The sequence below is a fragment of the Bos indicus x Bos taurus genome, chromosome 7 (genome assembly GCF_003369695.1).
Source record: "Bos indicus x Bos taurus breed Angus x Brahman F1 hybrid chromosome 7, Bos_hybrid_MaternalHap_v2.0, whole genome shotgun sequence".
Classification (NCBI taxonomy): Eukaryota; Metazoa; Chordata; class Mammalia; order Artiodactyla; family Bovidae; genus Bos; species Bos indicus x Bos taurus.
In genome coordinates this window covers 106,268,305-106,289,161 of record NC_040082.1, presented here as the reverse complement: position 1 = coordinate 106,289,161, position 20,857 = coordinate 106,268,305, and the positions used below count along the sequence as shown (strand labels likewise).

At 48.4% G+C, this 20,857-nt stretch overlaps 1 protein-coding gene across 8 annotated transcripts in view; it reads left to right on the top strand.

Moving 5' to 3' along the window:
- Positions 1 to 20,857, top strand: part of SUGP2 (SURP and G-patch domain containing 2) — a 29,327-nt gene that overhangs the window by 1,099 nt on the left and 7,371 nt on the right. For 4 of the 8 annotated variants that reach the window (XM_027548353.1, XM_027548352.1, XM_027548355.1 and 1 more), the window contains exons 2-7: positions 673 to 801; positions 4,505 to 6,109; positions 8,567 to 8,738; positions 13,362 to 13,849; positions 14,871 to 14,982; positions 19,026 to 19,549. In XM_027548353.1, the coding sequence (XP_027404154.1) occupies positions 684 to 801; positions 4,505 to 6,109; positions 8,567 to 8,738; positions 13,362 to 13,849; positions 14,871 to 14,982; positions 19,026 to 19,549 (3,019 nt within the window). In that variant the 5' untranslated portion in view covers positions 673 to 683. The remainder of the gene's footprint in view (positions 1 to 672; positions 802 to 4,504; positions 6,110 to 8,566; positions 8,739 to 13,361; positions 13,850 to 14,870; positions 14,983 to 19,025; positions 19,550 to 20,857) is intronic. The other 4 variants (XM_027548356.1, XM_027548358.1, XM_027548359.1 and 1 more) reach the window with 1 other exon arrangement.

Here is a 20,857-nt window from a genome sequence, read left to right as displayed (position 1 = left end):
TCCCAGGTTCCAGCCCAGGCTGGTTGACCTTGAATGGGTCACTTAGCCTGAACCTCCCTTCTGCACTTCTGTGTAATTTCATTCATAAGAGGCCCCACTTGTTTATTGGGTGGTTGCAAGAAGTGTTGTGGGAGTCCCTCGCTTTCAACAGGAGCCGGCACAGAGTAAGCTCTGTCAGTGGGTCATTGTCACTAGTCAGGGATTTCTCCCTTCACTTGCTGAGATGCCTCTGTCAGACGGGAAGTTAGCTCTCAGAGCGTCTTCGCCATGTCTGTGAAATAGGAAAATGGAAATGGGAAAAATCATGTCTTTCCTAAACATTGTAAAGGTTTAAGCTCCTGTCGTGTGTGTTGCTTCATACAGTCTTTCAGCAGCCCCGGGAGACAGAGCTGCTTTTACAGCGCTTCTTTTAAGGGATTCTGAGAAAATGGCCTCAGAGAAGCAAAATAGATTGTCCAAGATCAACAGTATTGTCTTACTCTTTCTTAGCCAACACACACCTGTGAGGTTATGTGGGCAGAGGTCCCGTTAAAATAAACCGGCCTTCTTCTGAAGTGCCATGCCAGATTATGGATCACTGCTTGGTTACTCTGAGGATTAAGTGGAATAGATCAGGCTTTGTGGGCATTAGTTGTCACTCTTAGTGTCTTTTTCCCCCTCTTTTCATTACAGGTCAGAGAAACATGGCAGCAAGGAGAATCGCACAGGAGACTTTTGATGCTGTATTGCAGGAAAAAGCTAACCGATATATGGACCCCAGTGGTGAGGCTGTAGGTGAAACTCTTCAGTTTAAAGCCCAAGGTAAATTAAAGTACGTGGTTTTGGGGGGAGTGAGGTGGGTGGGTGGAGCATGTATTTAGAATTGGGGCCCAACCTGCAACTCCTCAGATTTTACCTTCTTAAGTGGAGATAAAATTTTCTCTTGGTCCACCTGTTAAGTCATTATGTAGAAGGAGGTATTGTCATTATCCAGAGCTTCTCCCCAGGCACTCTGCCCCACCTAAAGAAGGGTTCTTAAATAAATTGCCTGACTCCATGCCCACTATCACTACCCAGGTTTGAGCTCTTATCAGGTCTTACCTGGATTATTGCAGTAATCTCCTCGTGAAATGTCTTTCAGTTCCTGGCTTCATTCCCTCAAATCTTCTCTCCCCACAGATCTGTTAATGCTAACTTTGCGGGACCAAGGCCAAGCTTAGGCTCCTGGGGCTCCCTATTTTGGTTTTACATCCTCAGATAAGTGCAGGAGCAGCCAAGTAACTGGTATGCAAGACAGGAGGGCCTTGGAGCCTTGTGGAGCTGCTGAATGTAGGCCCTGCCTGAAAACGTTCCTTTTGCAAAGTTTTGAAGCATCCTGTCAGCAGGATAATAAATGGTCCTAGTGTAAATGGCAGGACAACCTGGAGGCCCCACCCCACAGTGCATGAGGCTCTTAGCTCTCATCCTCTGCCTTAGGCCTGTTGTTTCACCGATACTGTGTGCCTGTCTGTGTTGTGAATCCCTCGTCTCAGCTCTGTGTGATGAACTCCCTCAGTAAGACCTGGTGCACCGGTGTCTTCCCGCAGGAGGCCCTGGTAGGCCTGGATTGATTTACACTGTGTACTGGGTCCCCGCTGTGGGCTGGCCTCCTCCAGGCCTCCTTTGGCCTGTACTGTGTGCTGCTGCACCAGCCCTTGAGCCAGGCTTGCTGTAGAGAAGGCTTCCTCAGTGTTGGCTGGATGAGTCTGAGTGCTTGGGGTGGGGATAACTTATTATGTGCTTGGACCCAGAGAAACTGAGGCTTGGAAGCTGTCTCCAAAGTCTGAGTTTTCAAAAATGGTATAAGCAGCAGACAAAACCTTTCCTGTTACAAAAGATTGGAAGGATTAAGTAGTTAAGAACAGAATGTCGGGACTTCCCTGGCCATCCAGTGGTTAAGACTCCACTCTCCTAAGGCAGGGTTTGATCCCTGGTTGGGGAACTGAGATCCCACATGCCACACTGTGGGGCCAAAGAAAAGAATAGGATGTAAAAAGCCTCTTTGCTGCTTCCTTATTCCTCGGAAGTAACTGTATCTGTGGTGGTTTGTGCAGCCTTTAATTCTTTTAGCCATATATGAATCCTGAATACTTCATGTGTTTTTACATATAAAAACACGTATGTGTGTGTACATATGTACATACGTGTATGTGTGTACGTAAAAACACATGTATGTATATCTATGTCTGTATGTATATATGTGTGTGTATATATATATATATATATATTTGGAGATTTCAATTGGTTTATCTTGTCTAGAGACTCAAACACTAACACATATCTTAAGTTACCTCAAGAAAGGTTGGGGGAGGGGGGAGACTGTGAACCCAGTAGGACACTAGATGGTTCTGGAACCATCTCTGTGTCATAGAGCTGCATTGGTCAGCCTTTCTCTGTCTGCTACATTTTTCTGAGGCCTTGTAAACTAGGTCCTATTGGGCAGAATCCAGCCACCGCTCTTCCTCTAATGCTCCCACCGTAACCAGGCCATCGGAAACCATCAGTATCTGGATCATCTTGGTGGACTCCTTGCTGGAACTTCCACTCTTGTCCCTTGCAGTCTGTTCCCCACACAGCAGCCAGTGAGGTCATCCTTTTGCTCCAACCCCCCCATGGCTTTCTGTCTCATTCATAGTAAACTCTGGAGTCCTGTCAAGGGCCTGGCTTGATCTGGTTTGCACCCACTTCTGTTTGCATCTCCTGTCATAGTAGTTCACCAGTTTTGCTGCACATTAGAATCCTTTGGGGGCTGTTTAAAAGCCCTAATGCCCAGGTCACATCTCATCCTGGTTAATTAAGTCAGGATGCCCCGGGCCTTCAGTGTGCAGGAGAATCTAGGTGCTGCACCGCTTTGTCCCTCCTTCCCTCTCCATTGTCACCACATTTGTCCTGTACTCATCTCAGGGCTTAGTCCTCACACTCCCTCTACCTGGTAGGCTTTCCCCATAACTGCACATTCTGACCCCTCACGCCAGGCCTCTGCTACTCAGATACATTGTTGTTAGAGCTGCCCACCTGACCAGCCTGTTTAAAAATGGCTTTCCCTCTTCACATTCCCGCCAGTTTGGCATTTTCTTACACCTGAAGAATTTTTTGTTTATTATTTGGCTTCCTCAACTGAAAAGTCCAGGAAAGTAGGGACTTTGCTGTGTCTTCCCTGCTATAACTTCAGGGCCTAGATCAGTGCCCATATACAGTAGGTGCTTAGTAAGTACTTGTTGGACAGATAAACTTGGATTTATTCAAAGCTCTTGTTTCCTGTGGCCTGTTGACCCGTCACTACTTACTGGCATCTTTCTCTCTCTTTTACGATTGACTTTTTGACTAGGTAATAGATTCTGGTTCAGAAAGTAAGAAAGGTACTCTGTACAGATGTCCTCCTGAGGCCCTCTGTCCCTGTGTGCCTGTAGTTCTCTTCTGGTTTTGACTTCTTACTGTTTCTTTCTTTTTGGCTGCCATGCTGCATATGGAATTTCAGTTTCCTGACCAGGGACTTAACCCAGGTTCTTGGCAGTGAAAGCGTGGAGTCCTAACCACTGGACCGCCAGGGAATTCCCCTTTCAGTTTCTTTATGCGTGAGTGAACACATGCAAACATAGTTTGCTATTTTTCTCATTTCTGCACGGTGGAGGACAAAAGCACGCACTGTTCAGTTTCCACTGTGGTTTCTGCTGCCATGGCCTGTTTAACTTCTGCCTTCCCTCTTGTTTGCTCAGTCTCTCTTCAGGTATTGGTTGGCTTAACGACCCTTTCTGGGGGAGCCTGTCAGCCGCCTTTGGATCAGGTGCTCAGCTAAGGTCCGGCCAGCAGTGGTGGGTGCAGTGTCAGATGTAGCTCCCGCCTCAGTGGCACTGTGGGCCGAAGTTCCTCAGGGGAAGCAGGGGAGGCAGGCAGCCTCTAGAAAACCTGTCTGCTGTGTGATAGAAGTAGAAATACACAAGCGTTCTGGTCACAGTAAAGAAGACCAGGTTATTTGGGAGCCAAATGCCCATCCCTGAGTCTAAAAGAAGGCTTGTAAAACAGAAAGTGAAGTGAAAGTGAAAGTTCCTAGTTGTGTCCAACTCTGCCACCCCATGGAACTCTCCAGGCCAGAATACTGAAGTGGGTAGCTGTTCCTTCTCCAGGGGATCTTCCCAACCCAGGGATCAAACCCAGATCTCCTGCATTGCAGGCAGATTCTTTGCCAGCTGAGCCACCAGGGAAGCCTTGTAAAACAGAGGTAGGGCAAAGGATCTGGATGAGTGAGCAGCACTGCTGCCTAGCCTCCATGGACTGTCGTCAGGCCAGATAGGCCCAGTACTCAGAGCTCTTCTGTTTGCATAAGTAGAAACCTAGGTTTTTAAGTGAAACCACACATATTTTCCATGTGAGTTTCTAAAATGCACTCTGACTGGGAAAGCACCCTGCTGGTGGTCTGCAGATCACCCACTTGCAGCCTCTGGTCTGACACGTACCTTTGTGTTTCTTTTTGGATTGTTTATTTCAGATCTTCTAAGGACAGTCCCAAGAGCCAGAGCAGATATGTTTGATGACATTCACAGTGACAGCAGGTACACTCTGGGTACATCTGTAACTCATCCTCGAGACACTGGGAGAGAAGGCCTGAGAGGTGATATATTTCCAGGACCTTCCTTCAGGTCAAACAACCCTTCTGTAAGTGAAGACAGCTACTTTCGCAAAGAATGTGGTCGGGATCTGGAATTTTCCCACCCTAACTCCCGAGACCAGGTCTTTGGCCACCGGAAACTGGGACATTTCCGTTCTCAGGACTGGAAATTTGCACTCCATGGCTCTTGGGAACAAGACTTTGCCCACTCAGTTTCTCAAGAATCCTCTTGGTCACAGGAGTATAGTTTTGGCCCTTCTGCATTACTGGGGAACTTTGGCTCCTCCAGGCTGATTGAGAAAGAGTGCTTGGAGAAAGAGAGTCATGATTATGACGGGGACCGTCCAGGGGAGGCAGACTCTGTGCTCAGGGGCAGCAGCCAAGCCCAGGGCAGAGGCCGAGGCCTAAACCTTGCCGACCAGGAGGGTGCTGTCTTGGGAAAGGGGGAGACTCAAGGCCTGCTCACTTCTAAGGTGGGGGTTGGGAAACTTGTCATGCTGAGAAATGTGAGCACGAAAAAGGTACCCACTATGAGTCGTATCACTCCCAAAACTCAGGGCACTAACCAAATCCAGAAAACCACCTCAAGTCCTGATGTGACCCTGGCGACCAACCCAGGGACAGAAGTCCAGTTCCCTACCCGGAAAGTCCCTCTGGGGCTTGATCTGAAGGATGTCCGGCTTCCCAGGAGAAAGATGAGCTTCGACATCATAGATAAGTCAGATGTCTTCTCGAGATTTGGGATAGAAATAATAAAGTGGGCAGGATTCCACACCATAAAAGATGATGTTAAATTTTCCCAACTTTTCCAGACTCTCTTTGAACTTGAAACAGAAACCTGTGCTAAAATGCTTGCCTCATTCAAATGCTCCTTAAAACCAGAGCACAGAGATTTTTGCTTTTTTACTATCAAATTTTTAAAGCACTCCGCTTTGAAAACACCCAGAGTTGATAATGAGTTTTTAAACATGCTTTTAGACAAAGGTGCTGTGAAGACCAAAAATTGCTTTTTTGAAATCATAAAGCCCTTTGATAAATACATAATGAGACTACAAGACCGGCTGCTGAAGAGTGTCACGCCCCTGCTCATGGCCTGCAATGCCTACGAGCTGAGTGTGAAGATGAAGACCCTCACTAACCCCCTGGACTTGGCTATTGCCCTGGAGACCACCAATTCTCTCTGCCGGAAGTCTTTAGCTCTTCTGGGACAGACATTCTCCTTGGCCTCTTCCTTCCGGCAAGAGAAAATCCTGGAAGCTGTTGGCCTCCAAGATATAGCTCCATCTCCTGCCGCATTTCCAAACTTCGAGGACTCTACTCTGTTTGGGAGAGAGTACATCGATCACCTGAAGGCCTGGCTGGTCAGCAGTGGGTGTCCACTCCAGGTGAAGAAAGCTGAATCCGAGCCGACCCGAGATGAGGAGAAAGCTGTTCCTTCTACAAAACCTGAAATTCAGGCCCAGGCGCTGAGTGGTCTGAGTGATGGTAAGGACAGCAGCGGCAGTTTCTGGTTGTTGTGATTTGTTTGCTTTTTTATAATGTCTCTCACTTTCTGATATTTTTACATAGAAGTTCTTTAGCCAGTTGGAAACAAATCAGAATTTTAGGAGAAAACTCACAGTGACTGCCACTCATTCATAGGTGCCTGCCACTCATTCTTTAAGTATTGCTTTATTATCTGGGTTGTTTGTATCATCTTACAGCCAAGGTTAAGAAGCCTTGTTCCAAAAGTATCCCTTCTCTGCCCCGCCCCTCCAACCCCAGCCCCGAGTTATTACTTGAAAGTAAATACAGGCCACAGTCTCCAAGGATCCCCCAGGCTTCCGAGGGAAAGAAATCACAAACCCAGCCCCTCCTGTGCTGGGATTAAGGGGATATAGGAGAGGCCCCAGCCCAGCATGGGGAGTCAAGAAGGTTATTTCTGAACTGTTCTGAGGGCTAGGTAGTGGAGGCACCTTTTCACCTGCTCACTTTTCTAGACTAGCTAGAGGTTGAGAGATCACTTCAGTATACCTGGTAACCTGCAGTTAACGAGTTGGCTTACTGGGGAGGGGAAAGACAAAGAAGAAGGTAATAGAAATAGAAGTGACTGGCTGTGTAGTGTCCCTTTCCCTCCCCCTGCACTCCCAGGATGGATGTTCTCACAGCCCAGAAAGCCCAGAAGTCATGAGCACACATAGTGGCCGTTGAGGAAGTCCCTTTTTCCTCTGATACAGTTCTTGGCTTCCATTGCTCCAGTCAAGTTGGTAAGTTGCATTTGTCCCTGAATCTCCTCAAGTCTTCACCCTTGTGGAGCCCTGATTGCCACGGGCACTGGGCAGGTCCCTCTAGGGCTGGGCAGCCACACCTACTGCCAGAGAGGGAGCCTTGCAGAAGTGAGCTCAGGGCTGAAGTGGGAACTCTTCCTCACATCCCCCGAGATAGTGGGGTGGAAAGTCTGTGTAACAGTGATACTGAGAGGAACGAAAAAGTCCCCCACAACCTAAAGTTGCCCGCGACCACCCCCTGGTTGTGCTGCTGTGCACGCGTGCCTGGAGCTGCCATCTTGCTGTACTGAGAACACTGCAGTCTGCTCCTCTACAGGATTATCAAGGGCTCTTTGCTGTGTTTCTGCAGCATTTGCTGCATCTCCCTTGATGTTGGAGTCATAGTGCCTTTTATTAAAGGCTTCTGAGCCTGAGCAGAGCTGGGTCCCTGTGAAATTGGCATCTGCCAAGCGTTGGCTCCTTGTCTGGTCATCAGGTAGATGGCGCCAGTTCCACATCTTATGGGGCACAGGCTGCCACTACTTCCATTACTGTTAGAAATGCTGGGATGATATCTTTGGTTGAATTTCTTGCTGCTTACTATTATTTTCATTAAAAAAAAAATGTGAATCCTGCTTGAAAGGAGATATCCACAGAAAGATTGCTGGGCCAAAGGTAAGATCCACTTTCTGGCCCTTACCTGTGGTCATCTTCTCTAGAGTTGGTTGCAGTGATGCACGAATTTCATTGTCTTTGAAAGCCTCTGACTTTGAAGCTCTTACTGTTTTTGTAAAATCATGTAAAACTAGCAGTTCTATAAAGTGAGAGCCAACAACAAAAAAAGAAAGTAATTTCAGAGGGGAAATGAAATGACAGTTGAAGGATTGACGTGTTCTGTGTTAAGAACTCACACTAATGTTGAGAATGTCGATACCATGCCACAACAAACTGGAAAATCTCTCCAGATCAGGGCTGATTTTTATTGAATGAATGAACAGATAGACCATCTGCGCTATTAAAACTAGCAAATATCAAAGGAACTTCACACTTAAAAAAATGTTTTTTTTCAACCATTCAACACATGCTTTCTGTGAACACCTATCTTGGAAGTATTGACGTTTTTTAATATTAACTTTTTTAATTGGACAATTTTTCTTTGTGAGCTTATATATGTTTTCTGATTATATATCACATGTGTTTATTTTTTATAGATAAAACACACAGAAAAGTGAAATCCCTGCTAAATCTACCACCCATAGATAACCTTTGTTAACTTTCTGGTATATTCCTGTCTAATCTTTTTTTCTGTGTGTCTATTTATTTGTACCTCTTCTTCTTTCTTCATATTGCAAATTACAGTTTAGATATACTTTTTACATTATTTTATACCTAGCTACATTTTATATCTTTCTCTTTTCTCCTTAATATTGTGAACAAGTTAAGCTGTATGCAAAAAGTGATAAAGAGTTGCTACATACTATTTCCTTCTATAGAATATTGCTCTGTACAGTCACTAAGTTTGCGACTGTTTCTCTCCTATTGATTATGCTACTATAGCCTTTGAGAGGATATTTTGTATATTGGTTTGTAGAATAACAGGCCCTTTCCCTCTTCAATGCTGGTCTCTTGTGAAGGAGGATTTCAGTTGCTGGTGCCTGCTTAGGCTCCATCTTAGGCTCTATCCTGATCTTCCCAGGCCCCATGTGGTCCAGTGTGTTTCTCAGAGAAGACCTTCTGTGTGTTCCAGAGGTCCCCCAGCGAGCAGATCACAAGGTGGTGGACATCATTGACCAGCTGGTCGCACGCGTCATTGGAGGCAGCCTGTCTCCCAAAGAGAGAGCTCTTCTCCAGGAGGACCCTGCTTACTGGTAGGTCTCTAAATGGTGCTCTTCTGAATCCCTCCTGTAAAGTACAGGGCAGTGTTTCTGTTGCTCTGATGGTGTCCAGAGAAGAAAGTGAAGTGTTTATTTTGAGCTGTGGTGTGTGTCAGTAGGAAGAGTATGAGGGTGGGTCAGGTTCCTATGGGTTCAGACTCCTTGTCTGTGCTGATTTGAGGATGAGGTGAGAGACACGTGCAAAGAATGAGTGTAAGATGAGGCATACGTCACGGCAGTTGTTTGTGACTTATTGCTACTCTCTGTTCAACTGTCTTCCTTTTGTCTTATTGCCTCTTCGCTTGAATAGAACAATTTTTTAAAATTAAAGTTTCTGCCATAAATATTAATACAGCATTTGCTTATTAGAAAAGGAGAAGAAGAATAGAAAGTTGGGTGAAGCCACCTGTGCTCTTACTGGCACTCACTGGCATCGGGGAGTATTTGTTAGCAGTCTTTCTGCTCATTGGAGGCTCTCTGGTTTCTCACGCAGTTGTAATTATGCTGTGATATACCCAACTCCTTTTACACAGGAAAGTGCTCATGTTTCCTGCTTTTTGAAGACATTTCAGATGGCTGTGTTTACTGGTCTGAAAAATAGATGATCAGTTTATTTAGCCATTCCTCTCTGTTGGATTTTTAGATTTTTTGTTTTTTAAATAACATGCCCTTCCCTTATTTTTTAAATTTTAAAAAATTATGTATTTACTTGACTGAGTCAAGTCTTAGTTGCGTCCTGTGGGGTCTTTGAGGCGCGTGGACTCCAGTTGTGGCATATAGGCTCAGTAGTTGTGTGTGGGCTTAGTTCTCTGCGGCATGTGGGATCTTCGTTCTCCAACCAACTATTGAACCTGTGTCCCCTGTATAGCACGGTAGATTCATTTTTTTAATTTATTTATTTTTGGCTACACTGGGTGTCTATTGCTGTGTGCAGGCCTTCTCTAGTCGTGGTGAGCGGGGATGGCCCTTCGTTGCAGGGCGCGGGTTTTCCATTGGTGTGACTTCCGTTGCAGAGCATGGGCTCTCGGTGCATGGGCTTCAGCAGTTGCAGTATGTGGGCTCAGGAGGTGTGGCCCATAGGCCTAATGCCGCATGGCACGTGGCATCTTTCCCAACCAGGGATCAAACCCGTGTCTGCTGCATTCGTAGGTGGATTTGGACCAGCAGGGAAATCCCTGAATTTTCTGTTCTTGCTGTTGTAATTATTAAAGATGCTTGAAAGGTAAAAATTTCTGTGTAACGGTGCCAGAGCTTTGGTGGTAACCAGTATGATTGCCGGGAGGAGAGTTAGAAATTGTTATGTTTTTATTTTGACAGGATTCTTGAATTCACCGAGGTCATGTTCATATGTTGAATAAGGCATATAACTTAAAAGTTAAAAAAAAACCCAATAGCCTAATTGCCCCAGTATCACTTATTGAATGCTTTTCATTTAGCAAATCTTTTGCTTTTTGTGCACTTGGTACCGTTCTAAGCACTTTACTGATTGAAGTACTAGCTGGCCAAACCCTCATAAACAACCTCTTGAAGTAGATATGTTGTCATCTTTACAGACAGACAGAAAACTTGAGGCTTAAAGAGGCCTCTTGCCTGGAGGATACACAGCTAGTAACAGACAGAGCTGAGAGTCACACTCAGGCGCTGTGGTCTCAGCCAGTGCTTATGCTGAAGGAAGGAGGCTGGGTAGCCTCAGACTGACAGATGAAAGCAGGGACCAGTTCCTCTGGGTAGGATGTCATGTAGACCTGAGAGACCCGGGCAGTTTCCAGGGGATTGTCGAGGTCACTGGGCTGGAGGGAAGGGGGACGCTGAGAGGACTGGGAGCATGTGTCCCTGCCTCGTGACCGCTGCACACTCCCCACAGGCTCCCGGTCACTGACAGCCGGGGGTGGTGGACAGAATCAGAGCCAGGCTTGGGGGTATGTGTGGTGGTGGTGGGCGGGCCTGCAAATCAAAAGTAAGCATGTATTTGAGGAAAATTGGCATCATGAAAGAGAATCACCAAACTCAACAGATCTGACACCTAAGACAAGAGTTACTGTAAGAAAAAGAAGATTGTCTAAAAATACATATGTGATTAATAGTCTTAGATGGACAATAGTATATTATATCTATGAAATAGGAACTGCTTATTATGGAAAATAGCCAGTTGAGGATCTTGGAATTGAAGAATGTGATTGTTGAAATAATCTCAGTGGTTGGCTGATAGAAACAACCTGAATGAGGAGCAGATTAGGGAGCTGACTCAGAGATTTGATCACCTGTGAACTCCTTCAGAGTTACCCAGAGCCTGTAAGAAGAAAGAGTGTGCAAAGAAACAGTGTTTAAAAAAAAAAAGCAAACTTAGGTTTAAATTCTTAAGTCAAAGTGGTATTTGTATGTGATTTACCAAAAAAATCAATGTTATAACAAAAGGCAAAATGTTTCTGCCATGGTCCATTCTCATGCCAGTTCCACTCTTTTTTTTTTTTGGCCATGCCAGTGCAGCCTGTGGGATCATTCCCCAACCAGGAATCAAACCCATGCCCCTCCTACAGTAGATGATTGGAGTCTTAACCACTGGTCTGCCAGAGACGTCCCTGAGTTTGCTCCTTAGAGACAGTCACTTTTAGTTCTTTAAGCTACTTTTAACAGTTAACTGTTATATCCCTAGAGATGACACACCGATGCTGCTCTTTTTTTTTTTTTTTTAAATGTCTGAGCTGTGCGTCTTGTGAGATATTAATTCCCCAACCAGGGATCGAACCCAGGTCCTGGCAGTGAAAGCACCAAGTCCAAACCACTGGCCCACCAGGGAATTTCCCAAAGCATTTTCTTCATAACGAAAAGTATATAATTCAAGCCTCACGGCAACATGGTGAAATAACTTATCGTTATCACGCATCCCATCTTACAGATGGAGAAACTGAGGCACAGAAAGACTCAGTAAATCTCACAGCTAGTGAGTGACTGCACTGGGATTTGAACCTGGTGGGCTAGCTCAGGAGTACACTGTGCTTTTGATGTTATGCTCCACTAGAGCTGGGGGAAGTGGGCTTGTGACTGATGTGTTGAACCTGCACTTGGCATTAGAATCAACCTCAGAAAAGGGACTCCTGTGGTGGGGATCTGGTCACCTGGCATTTACTCCACTTTCTGCCGTGAATGGGGGCTGCATTTGACTTGAGAGCTGGCGCATCCCTGTTGGTCCGCCTTCCCTCCTGTGGGAACCTAGGCTGGTTAGGGTGCAGTCTTACAGGATGCTGCTGCCGCCCGGCAGAGTGTCTCGGGCAGCAGGGGAGCCAGCACAGCCTGTTCCCCCAGATCCAGCCAGACCTTGACTGTGTAGTGAGCGTCAGCAGGAGCTCCATACAGAGCCGCCCGCCAGGGACACGCCACATCACACAGAGCTGCCAGCATCCTGCTGTGCACTGCCACCTCATGGCCAGTCTGGCAATGGGGAACCTTATCTAATACGTGGTCTCAATAGCAGACAGTCCAAAAGCCTCGTGAAATACTGCCATACTCACCAGACGCTACTTACTCTTTAACACAAACTGAAGTTGAACGTTCACAAAAACCATGGTATGAATGAGGTCATGGGGAAAGTCACGGACCATCCCAGGAAAGGAAAATCATGTTGGCCACATTGTGCCATGCATAAAGCAACAGCCTAAATAAAACTGGCTTCTAATAACTTTCCGTATGAAAGAGAATTAGAGTTGAAATTAGAAACTCTTCAGAAGGAAGTAGCAGGTTGGGGGAAGGTACAACCTTGCATGTGTTTATCAGAAATGAAGAGTGAAGATAACCATTCAATTCATGAGGCAAAGAAAAAACGGTGAAACCATTCAATTCATGAGGCAAAGAAAAAACGGTGCAAAAAGCCCAGACTAGGAAGGAAGGGTTAATAGAGATGAAAGAAAGTGCTAATGAAATGGGCTGCAAAGTAAATAATGTGAAAGACCCCTCCATTCCCCTTTCTCACCCACTTCTTAGAGCAAATTCTTATGTTTACTTTTGATTCTTTCAACCTGTGTGAAAAACAAATATGCGTGGGTGTTATGTACACAAAGGCAGTTTCATAGGGGATGTTTCAGTGTTGGATTTCTGTAGCTTGCTCTCCATGGGCTGCATCACGGATCTCTTTCTGTGCTAGTACATGTAACGTCAGTACGTGTAACTCAGACTCCTCTTTTCTGTACTCTTCTTCTGACTCGGGCACATGATTTCACATCAATGGCATGCTGTCCTTAATGATGTAATTAAAAGGTCGCTGAGTGTCCACCATTTGAAGGGTTTCACCTCCTGAAAGCAGTGTCTGGGAGCAATCCCTGCCATTCCCTGGCAGCAGAGGGCTTCCATGTGAGGCCGCCAGGAGCTGTGAGCTCCTTCACGGTGCTGAAATCGAGCAGGAATCAACCAGTGCTCCATCAAAGCTCCTAATCACCCTGTGGTCACTCTGAGCAGGACACATGGCCGGGGCCCAGCGCTGCGTCCTTGGTAGAGCTGGGCAGAGCCTCTCCATCAGCAAGGAGGCCACCAAGTAGAAAGGGTTTGCAGAAGTGTATTTACAGCAGCAATTTGGTTGTGCTGGTATGTTCACAAATGTTCTGCTGTTCCTGTTTTGTTACATAGGTTTTTGTCTGATGACAGTAGTCTGGAGTATAAGTATTACAAGCTGAAGCTGGCAGAAATGCAGCGGATGAGCCAGACCTTGCCAGGAGCAGATCAGAAGCCAACGGCAGCAGAGTGTGCGGTCCGGGCTATGCTGTACGCCCGGGCGGTCCGGAGCCTCAAGAGGAGGCTCCTACCAGGGCGGCGGCGGGGGCATCTTCGAGCTCAAGGGCTCCGGGGCTGGAAAGTGAGGAGAGCCACCACCGGGACCCAGACCCTACTCTCCTCAGGCACCAGGCTGAAACACCATGGCCGGCAGGCTCCAGGCTCCCTGCAGGGCAAGTCGCCCCAGCCAGACAGGAGTGATGCTGCCAAGGACTGCCCCCCAGAGCTGGCCGGACCCTCACCTCGGGACCCCAGCCCTGAAGCCTCAGGCCCATCCCCCAAGCCAGGAGGCTTGGATGTCTCCGAAGCCCCTCAGACCTCTTCTCCCTGCCCATCTATTGATGGTGAGTGCTCACCCCTGTCTCTGTCCTCTGGGCCCCAGCCCTAGCTCTGATCCATCTCCAGGGGTCTCTGCAGAGGCAGGCAGCTTTCGTGGGCTGGGTGGGGCGGGGCCGGGCAGCAAACGGCAGCAAAGGGACCCGGCCCGGATGACACACGCTGAGGCACGCTTCTCTTGCCTCCCCAGGGGGCTGGCCCTCGAGTCCTGCTGCCCCCTCCTCTCCTGAGCGTGGATCCAGGAAGCGTGGATCCAGCATGCGTGCATGCGTGCCGCCTGCCGAGTCTGTGCTTCCCCACACAGTTCACCTTCTGGCCAGCAGGGTGTGCCACGTGCCCATGCTTGGGGCGTTGAGCTCCTTGATCCAATTCTCTGTATTCTTGCCCCTTGTGCTTCTCATAGGGCTGCCCTGGTTCTCGTTCTATTTCCTCTTCCCTGCTAAGCTCTCTCGTTTCCTTCTTTAGAGTGACTTGCAGTTTCTTCTGTTTCTGCCAAGCATTGCCTTCACCTTCCACAACAGGGCTGCCCTATGGCCAGTGCTTCCCCTCAGCACTAGATGGGAATGTAGAGGGAAAAACATTTTTCTAGTTATTGCTATGTAACAGAAAGCATCGAGTATTGTTCCAAGTCGGCTAGGCTGGGCCTGCTAGCTGCAGGCAGTGGCCAGTAGTCAGGGACTGTCTGTTGGCTGAGGAGATGGAGCTTATGGGCTACATGCCTGTCGCCCCCCAGCAGTAAGCCTGATGGTTGGATTGGGTATCCAGGAGACGCAGAGGAGGTGCTTGAGGCGCCTCAGGCCCAGGCTCCACGTTTCTGTCACATTCTCAGTCAGAACGAGTCCCAGGGCCAGCCCCAGTTCAAGGGGAGAAAGGAGAGCCCACCTCTGCCCGACAGAGCGGCAGAGGCATGTGGCAAAGGGTAAGACCACAGTGACGGGCCGTCGTTGTAATCAGTCTCCACAACCCCATGATGTTCACGTGGAAATTGGCAGCTCAGAACCAGTACATGACAGTTGCTTTATTTTGTAGTTGATACGAAGACAATGGAGACTGCAGAGAAACTGGCCAAATTTGTTGCTCAGGTGGGACCAGAGATTGAACAGTTCAGCATAGAAAACAGCATTGACAACCCTGACCTTTGGTACGTACCCATCACACCCCTTTGATTTATGGTCACCTCATGAGTGGTCCTGAGAGCCCATAGAGGGTCGCCTCCAGGATAGATTATGACTTCTCTTCCACTGAGCTCAGGGCTTTTCAGGAGAAGCATCTGTCTGGGGTTGTTGGAGACCTGCCGTCGTCTGGGGCGTCAGGAAAAGCCACCCCCAGAGGGAAGTTTAAGCTGGATCCAAAGGCTCAGTGGGGGGTGTTGGTCAGGGGAAGGGGGAGAGAACGCCCTGGCAGAAGGACGTGAAGGTTCCCCAGAACCTTTGCAGAGGCAGAGAGGAGAGTGTGTGCTCGCCCGTGAGCCTGATGAGGAGGGCACCATCCCTGCTGGTGCTGGCAGCTCTGGGCGGGGTGAGAGTGTGCTGCTCGTGTAGCATGGTGATGGAGTTTGGTCCCGGTGTGAGCAGCAAGCACTCCCACGTAGTAGCGGCTTGGCACCCTTGTGCATTCTTAAGTGGGGTAAATGTTCAACATTCCATAGCCCAGAGGCCAGAGAGCCCGCTCTTCTGCGGGGCGCCAATTCTCCTGAAGGGGAGGCCGCCTGAGGGCCGTGTGTTCTCAGTACTGAGCCTTAATGTGGCTGAGCTCGCTTGGAGTGGGTGGGATTCCCATGCTGTCTGGATTGCATCCTATAGCCAGCTAGGGCTTCTGGACCCTTGCCCTGTTCCCAACGTGCTGGAGAGTTGTGCCTTTACTTAAGGATACGGTTAAAAATTTTACGTTTCCTGGAACATTTCTGGGAGTCAGTGCGTCTAAGCTCTTATAGCAGATTTGGACGTTGAGTAGGTCTCCTGCACTGGGTACCTCTTGCTTCCTGTGAGACTCAGACCAGCCACATGGAGCATTGGTGGCCTTGCAGGTACTCAGCCTAGTACTGCCTTTTACAGGCCTTGGGGCTGCTGGGCCTGACAGGTCTTAGAGCTGGGCTGCCACTGCATGCAGGACCTCACACTGGCAGGGCCAGGCAAAGGGGACAACTCAGTGAAGGGCAGGTGGGAGCATTGCAGCAGTTTTCTTTTTTCTCCCAATGCAGAAAGAGAACTCTGCATTGTCCTGCTTACTTGGCACTGGCAGGGCTTGGTGTCATTCCTCAGTCTCTGTGGCAGCCTTTTCTGAGCAGTGTTCCTCAGAAGATGCTGTCTGCTTTGTGCCCTGCAGAGAGAGCTGGAAAACTCCAGCAGCCTCAGTGGGGTGATGCATTCTCGCCCCCAGTGCTCGTAGGATAGTTGAAAATGACTGCATCCAACACCCACCTATCTAGTAGGAGGCGAGATGACTGTGTTTCTTCCCTTAGAAGAGTCACACCTGTAATGTGTTCAGTGGTTGCTTCAGTTAATTCATTTTGTGTTTGTGGTTATGTCCTCATTTTGACACAGTCAAGTTCATTTGTTTCTGCTGAGAATCTGTTTGGAGGTTTTTTTTCTTATCCTTTTTAATTTAATTTTTAAAGTAAGTACAGAATTTGTATGGCTCTAAAGTAAAAATTACAAGAGGTAGACTCAGAGAAGTCTCATTCCCCCCATCCATCAATAATAAGAAGCCATTTTCATTTATCTGTAGCATGTGTGTGTGTATTTCTCTCTCAGTTCTTCCAGCACACGTAGGTTTCTGTATGTAACAGGGGCTTTTGTCCCATGCCATTTCCCTTCACAACATGTCCAGAGGTCCCTCCGCCTGTCCCACCTGTGTCCTCGCTCTCCAGTCTGTTGTGTTGCCCTCCCCATGCAGCCACATCTCACCTGGCTCCCAGTGTGCTTGAGTTATTGGTCAGCTTAAGAATACAATTAAGAGGGCTTCCCTGGCGGCCCAGGGGCTTGGGAGTGTGCCTGCCAGCACAGGGGACACAGGTGCAGTGCCTGGCCCCGGAAGATTCCTCATCCCCTGCACCGAAGCCACTGGAACCCAAGCACCCCAGAGCCTGTGCTCCGAAGCAAGAGAGGCCACCGATGAGAAGCCCACCCATCTCGGAAGAGTAGCCCCTGCTTGACGCAGCTAGAGAAGCCTGCACACAGCAACAAAGACCCAGCACAACAAAAATAAATAAATACGTCTTGGAAAGAAAGGAGTACAATTAAGAGAGCTGCATGGGCTGGACTTGCAAAGGGATCAGCCTGCCTTTGGCAGGAATTTTATCGCATCCTTCCTTGGAAAAGAAGAAACAATAAAAGAAACAGCTTGTTCAAAGTCCAAATTCTTACTTCATGGATGTAAAAAGTCCAGGTAGCTACAGGATTACTGGCGCTTTGCATAAGTGGTTCCGTGGTGGTGTGTCAGCCCACAGGAGGAAAGACCAGATTCCTAGAAGGGTCTTCATTTGGAAAAGCAGCACTGGTGATCCACACAGCCTCCTGAGCTTGTGTTCTCTCACAGGAAGCCTTATCAGTTCAGTAATGCCAGTTCATCTGCCTAGATTAATTACGCTTCATTTTGTAAGGTATACAACTCGCTCTCCTATTTTGATGTCAGTTTTTCAATAAAGTTTTGATTATGGGTGAAAAAAATACAATTAAAAATATTTCCTGTAGCATAGAACCAATTTAAATATTTTTCTAAAAAGCTGCCTAGTTGTCCCAACACCATTTGTTGAAAAGGTTATTCTTTTTCCACCTTCATCAGATACTGTGTTTCTGGTCTTTCTCTTGATCTGTCTGTCCATAGACCAGTATCATACTGTTTTAGCTGTAGAGGCTTTACACACCTTGTAATATGCGATGAAGCTGGGCCTCTTACTGATCTTGTTCCGGGGGTGCTCCTAGATATTCTTGCATACTTAGGTTTCTGCATGCATACCTGGTGGCTCAGCCAGTAAAGAATCTGCGTGCAGTGCTGGAGACCTGAGTTTGATCCCTGAGTCAGGAAGATCCTCTGGAGAGGGAAATGGCGGCCCACTCCAGGATTCTTGTTTGGAGAATCCTGTGGACAGAGGCGGAGAAGGCGATAGCACCCCACTCCAGTACTCTTGCCTGGAAAATCCCATGGACGGAGGAGCCTGGTGGGCTGCAGTCCATGGGGTCACGAAGAGTCAGACACGACTGAGCGACTTCACTTTCATTTTTCACTTTCATGCATTGGAGAAGGAAATGGCAACCCACTCCAGAGTTCTTGCCTGGAGAATCCCAGGGATGGTGGAGCCTGGTGGGCTGCCGTCTATGGGGTCGCACAGAGTCGGACACGACTGAAGCGACTTAGCAGCAGCAGCAGCATGGACAGAGGAGCCTGGCAAGCTATAGTCTATGGAGTCACAAAGAGTTGGACACGACTGAGAGATTAACCCTTCACTTCATGAACTTAAGAATCACGTTCATATCCAGAAAAAAAAAATGATGCTTTTACTTTTATACATTAATATTTAGTTAGGGAAGAATTGACTCCTTTATGAGGCTGAGTTGTCCTTTCCAAGAACAAGGGCTGTCTTTCCTTTGGCCCAAGTATATTATGTGTGTTTTTGGTTTCTCAGCACCAGCCACACCTCCAAGCTATGACTAAGGCCGTTGAACTCTGAGGTGCAGAGAGGCCTTGTTGCCCCTGTACTCACACAGCTTTGTTGCGGGACGTGAGGCAGGAGGTGCTGTGCTTGGCACACCTTTCTCCGTCTCATGGCTGGAGGGCGGGAGGAACAGAGAGTCACAGCACACGCAGGCCTAGAGTGGCCGGTGACGTAATTAGAGATGAGGTGAGGCCCAGGCCAGATCTCCTGGGGGTGCTGTTAGAGCTCGTTCCAGCGTGTTCCCTGACCATCCCTGCGTACCTTGTTCCTCCAGCTCCCTCCCCAGGAAAGCAGTTAGGCCTCTTCTGGCTCCTTTGTTAAATTACTAATAGTCCTCAAACTTCCTATCTCATTGTAAGGCTGACCGTCAAGAAAGAAAGGCCGACTTTCTACCACAGCTGGTAGAAAGAGGTCGTGTATCTGCTGCTTTATGCCACCCGCAGTTCTTTCGGGTCCATTTGGACAGTTTCAGCAAATAGGAGAGTGTAGAGAACCCTCTGGTTAACCAGTGTATCTCATCTTTATCCTAGGTTTCTACACGACCAAAATAGTTCAGCTTTCAAATTCTATCGAAAGAAGGTATTTGAACTGTGCCCATCAATCTGCTTTACGTCATCTCCACTGACCCTCCATGCCAGTGAGAGTGCCGATTCTCAGGAGAGCCCCCTGGAGCCCATGGAAGGGGAAGGAGAGTTTGAGGACGAGCCCTCTCAGCACGAGGCTGAGCTGGAGAGCCCAGAGGTGATGCCTGAGGAGGAGGAGGAGGAGGAGGACGAAGAGGACGAAGAGGAGGACGAGGAAGGGGGTGAGGAAGCCTCCCCTCCTGGAGGGGTCTCCAGGCCGGCAGAAGGGTCCAAGTCTGAGGGCTCGGAGGGCAGCCCCCCAGCTGATGGCCTCCTGAGCGAGGTGGCCGAGGACAGCCCGGCTGGCGGGCCTGCCCTGTCCCAGGCCTCCTCAGGGGCCTGCTTCCCCCGGAAGAGGATCAGCAGCAAGTCACTGAAGGTCGGCATGATCCCAGCTCCCAAGAGGCTGTGTCTCATCCAGGAGCCCAAGGGTGAGTGCCTGGGTATTCGTCCAGTGGCCTCAGTGCATCTTCTGTTTAATACCTGAGGAGGAATGATGCTCAGCTGGGGGCCATGGGAAATTGTGGAGATGTGGCCTCTTTTGAGGAATTTACCTGATCCCCCCAGCCCAAGTTTAGCTGCAAGATGACTGCTGGCCCCTGTCACCCCTTCTGCCTCTGATCACTCCAGCTGACCTTTGAGAATCCCTCTAGGACCAGCACACCCCGGGGCTCTTTGCTGTTGTATTTTATTTAACCCAGAATAGTACTGTTGGTTTTGCACACAGTCCAAAATGTTTATGAGAAACTGACGTTTGCAGCTGGTCCAGAGATGGCACTCTAAGGAGATGCTGCCTTTGGCTTCTAGCGCCGCACACGTTGCTTGTTATTTTCCGTTATTGCTCAGCTTCCAACAGGGGAATCCTGGCTGTGGAAGGAACAGGCCTGGGTCATCTTGGCTGCTGCCTGTGATCTAGAGGGGTGCCCGGCTTTCTGAACACTGCCCCCCCCACCCTGCTGCAGGCCCCAGGGTAGTGATACCTGCTTGATGATGTTGAGGCAGGGGCCATGGAGCAGTCTGGGGCAGCAGTTAGTGAGACCTGTGGAGTCCACGCTCTGCCGGCCTTGGCCGTGGAAGGCCATCTCCTGCTCGTCTATAGGGAGGGTCAAGGTTCTTAAGGTACAGTTTACCAGCAATAAACACGCACCCTTTTCAAGTGGATAGTTGATGGAGTTTTGGCAAAGGTGTACAGGCGTGTGCCCCCAGCACTGCTGAGCTGGAGCTTCTTCCAGAAGTGTCTCTCTGCCCCTCCACAGTCTCCTACCTGGCCCCAGCAACCACTGACCATTTTCTGGCCTCGTGGTTTGCCTTTTTTGGACTGTCCGTAGGTAAATCACATCATGTGCCGCTTTTGGTGGGCTCCCTGCTGCCCACCCAGGTCTCCACACAGCCAGGCCTGGGCCGTGTTTGATTTGTGGGGCTGATCCTTTGATGCTTGTGTGGGAGGAGGTGGTTTTGGTGAACAGTGCTCCACTGTGTGTAGAATCTATGTGTTCTAAGTTACTGAGAACATCATATTCACACCCAACTGTATCAGTCTAGTTTCTCCTGCTAACAGTTCTCATGGTTTCTGTTTAGAAACAGTGTTGCAATCGATTGCTAACTCTCTACTAGGCTCTTCTGTCCTTCAGAACTTACCAGAGGGCGGTAGCACATCAGAATACTTGTTATGATGGCCTTCATGGGGGAAAAGTGAGATTTTTTCCATTTTAGAAGCTCTCAGTTATTTGATAGGGTGG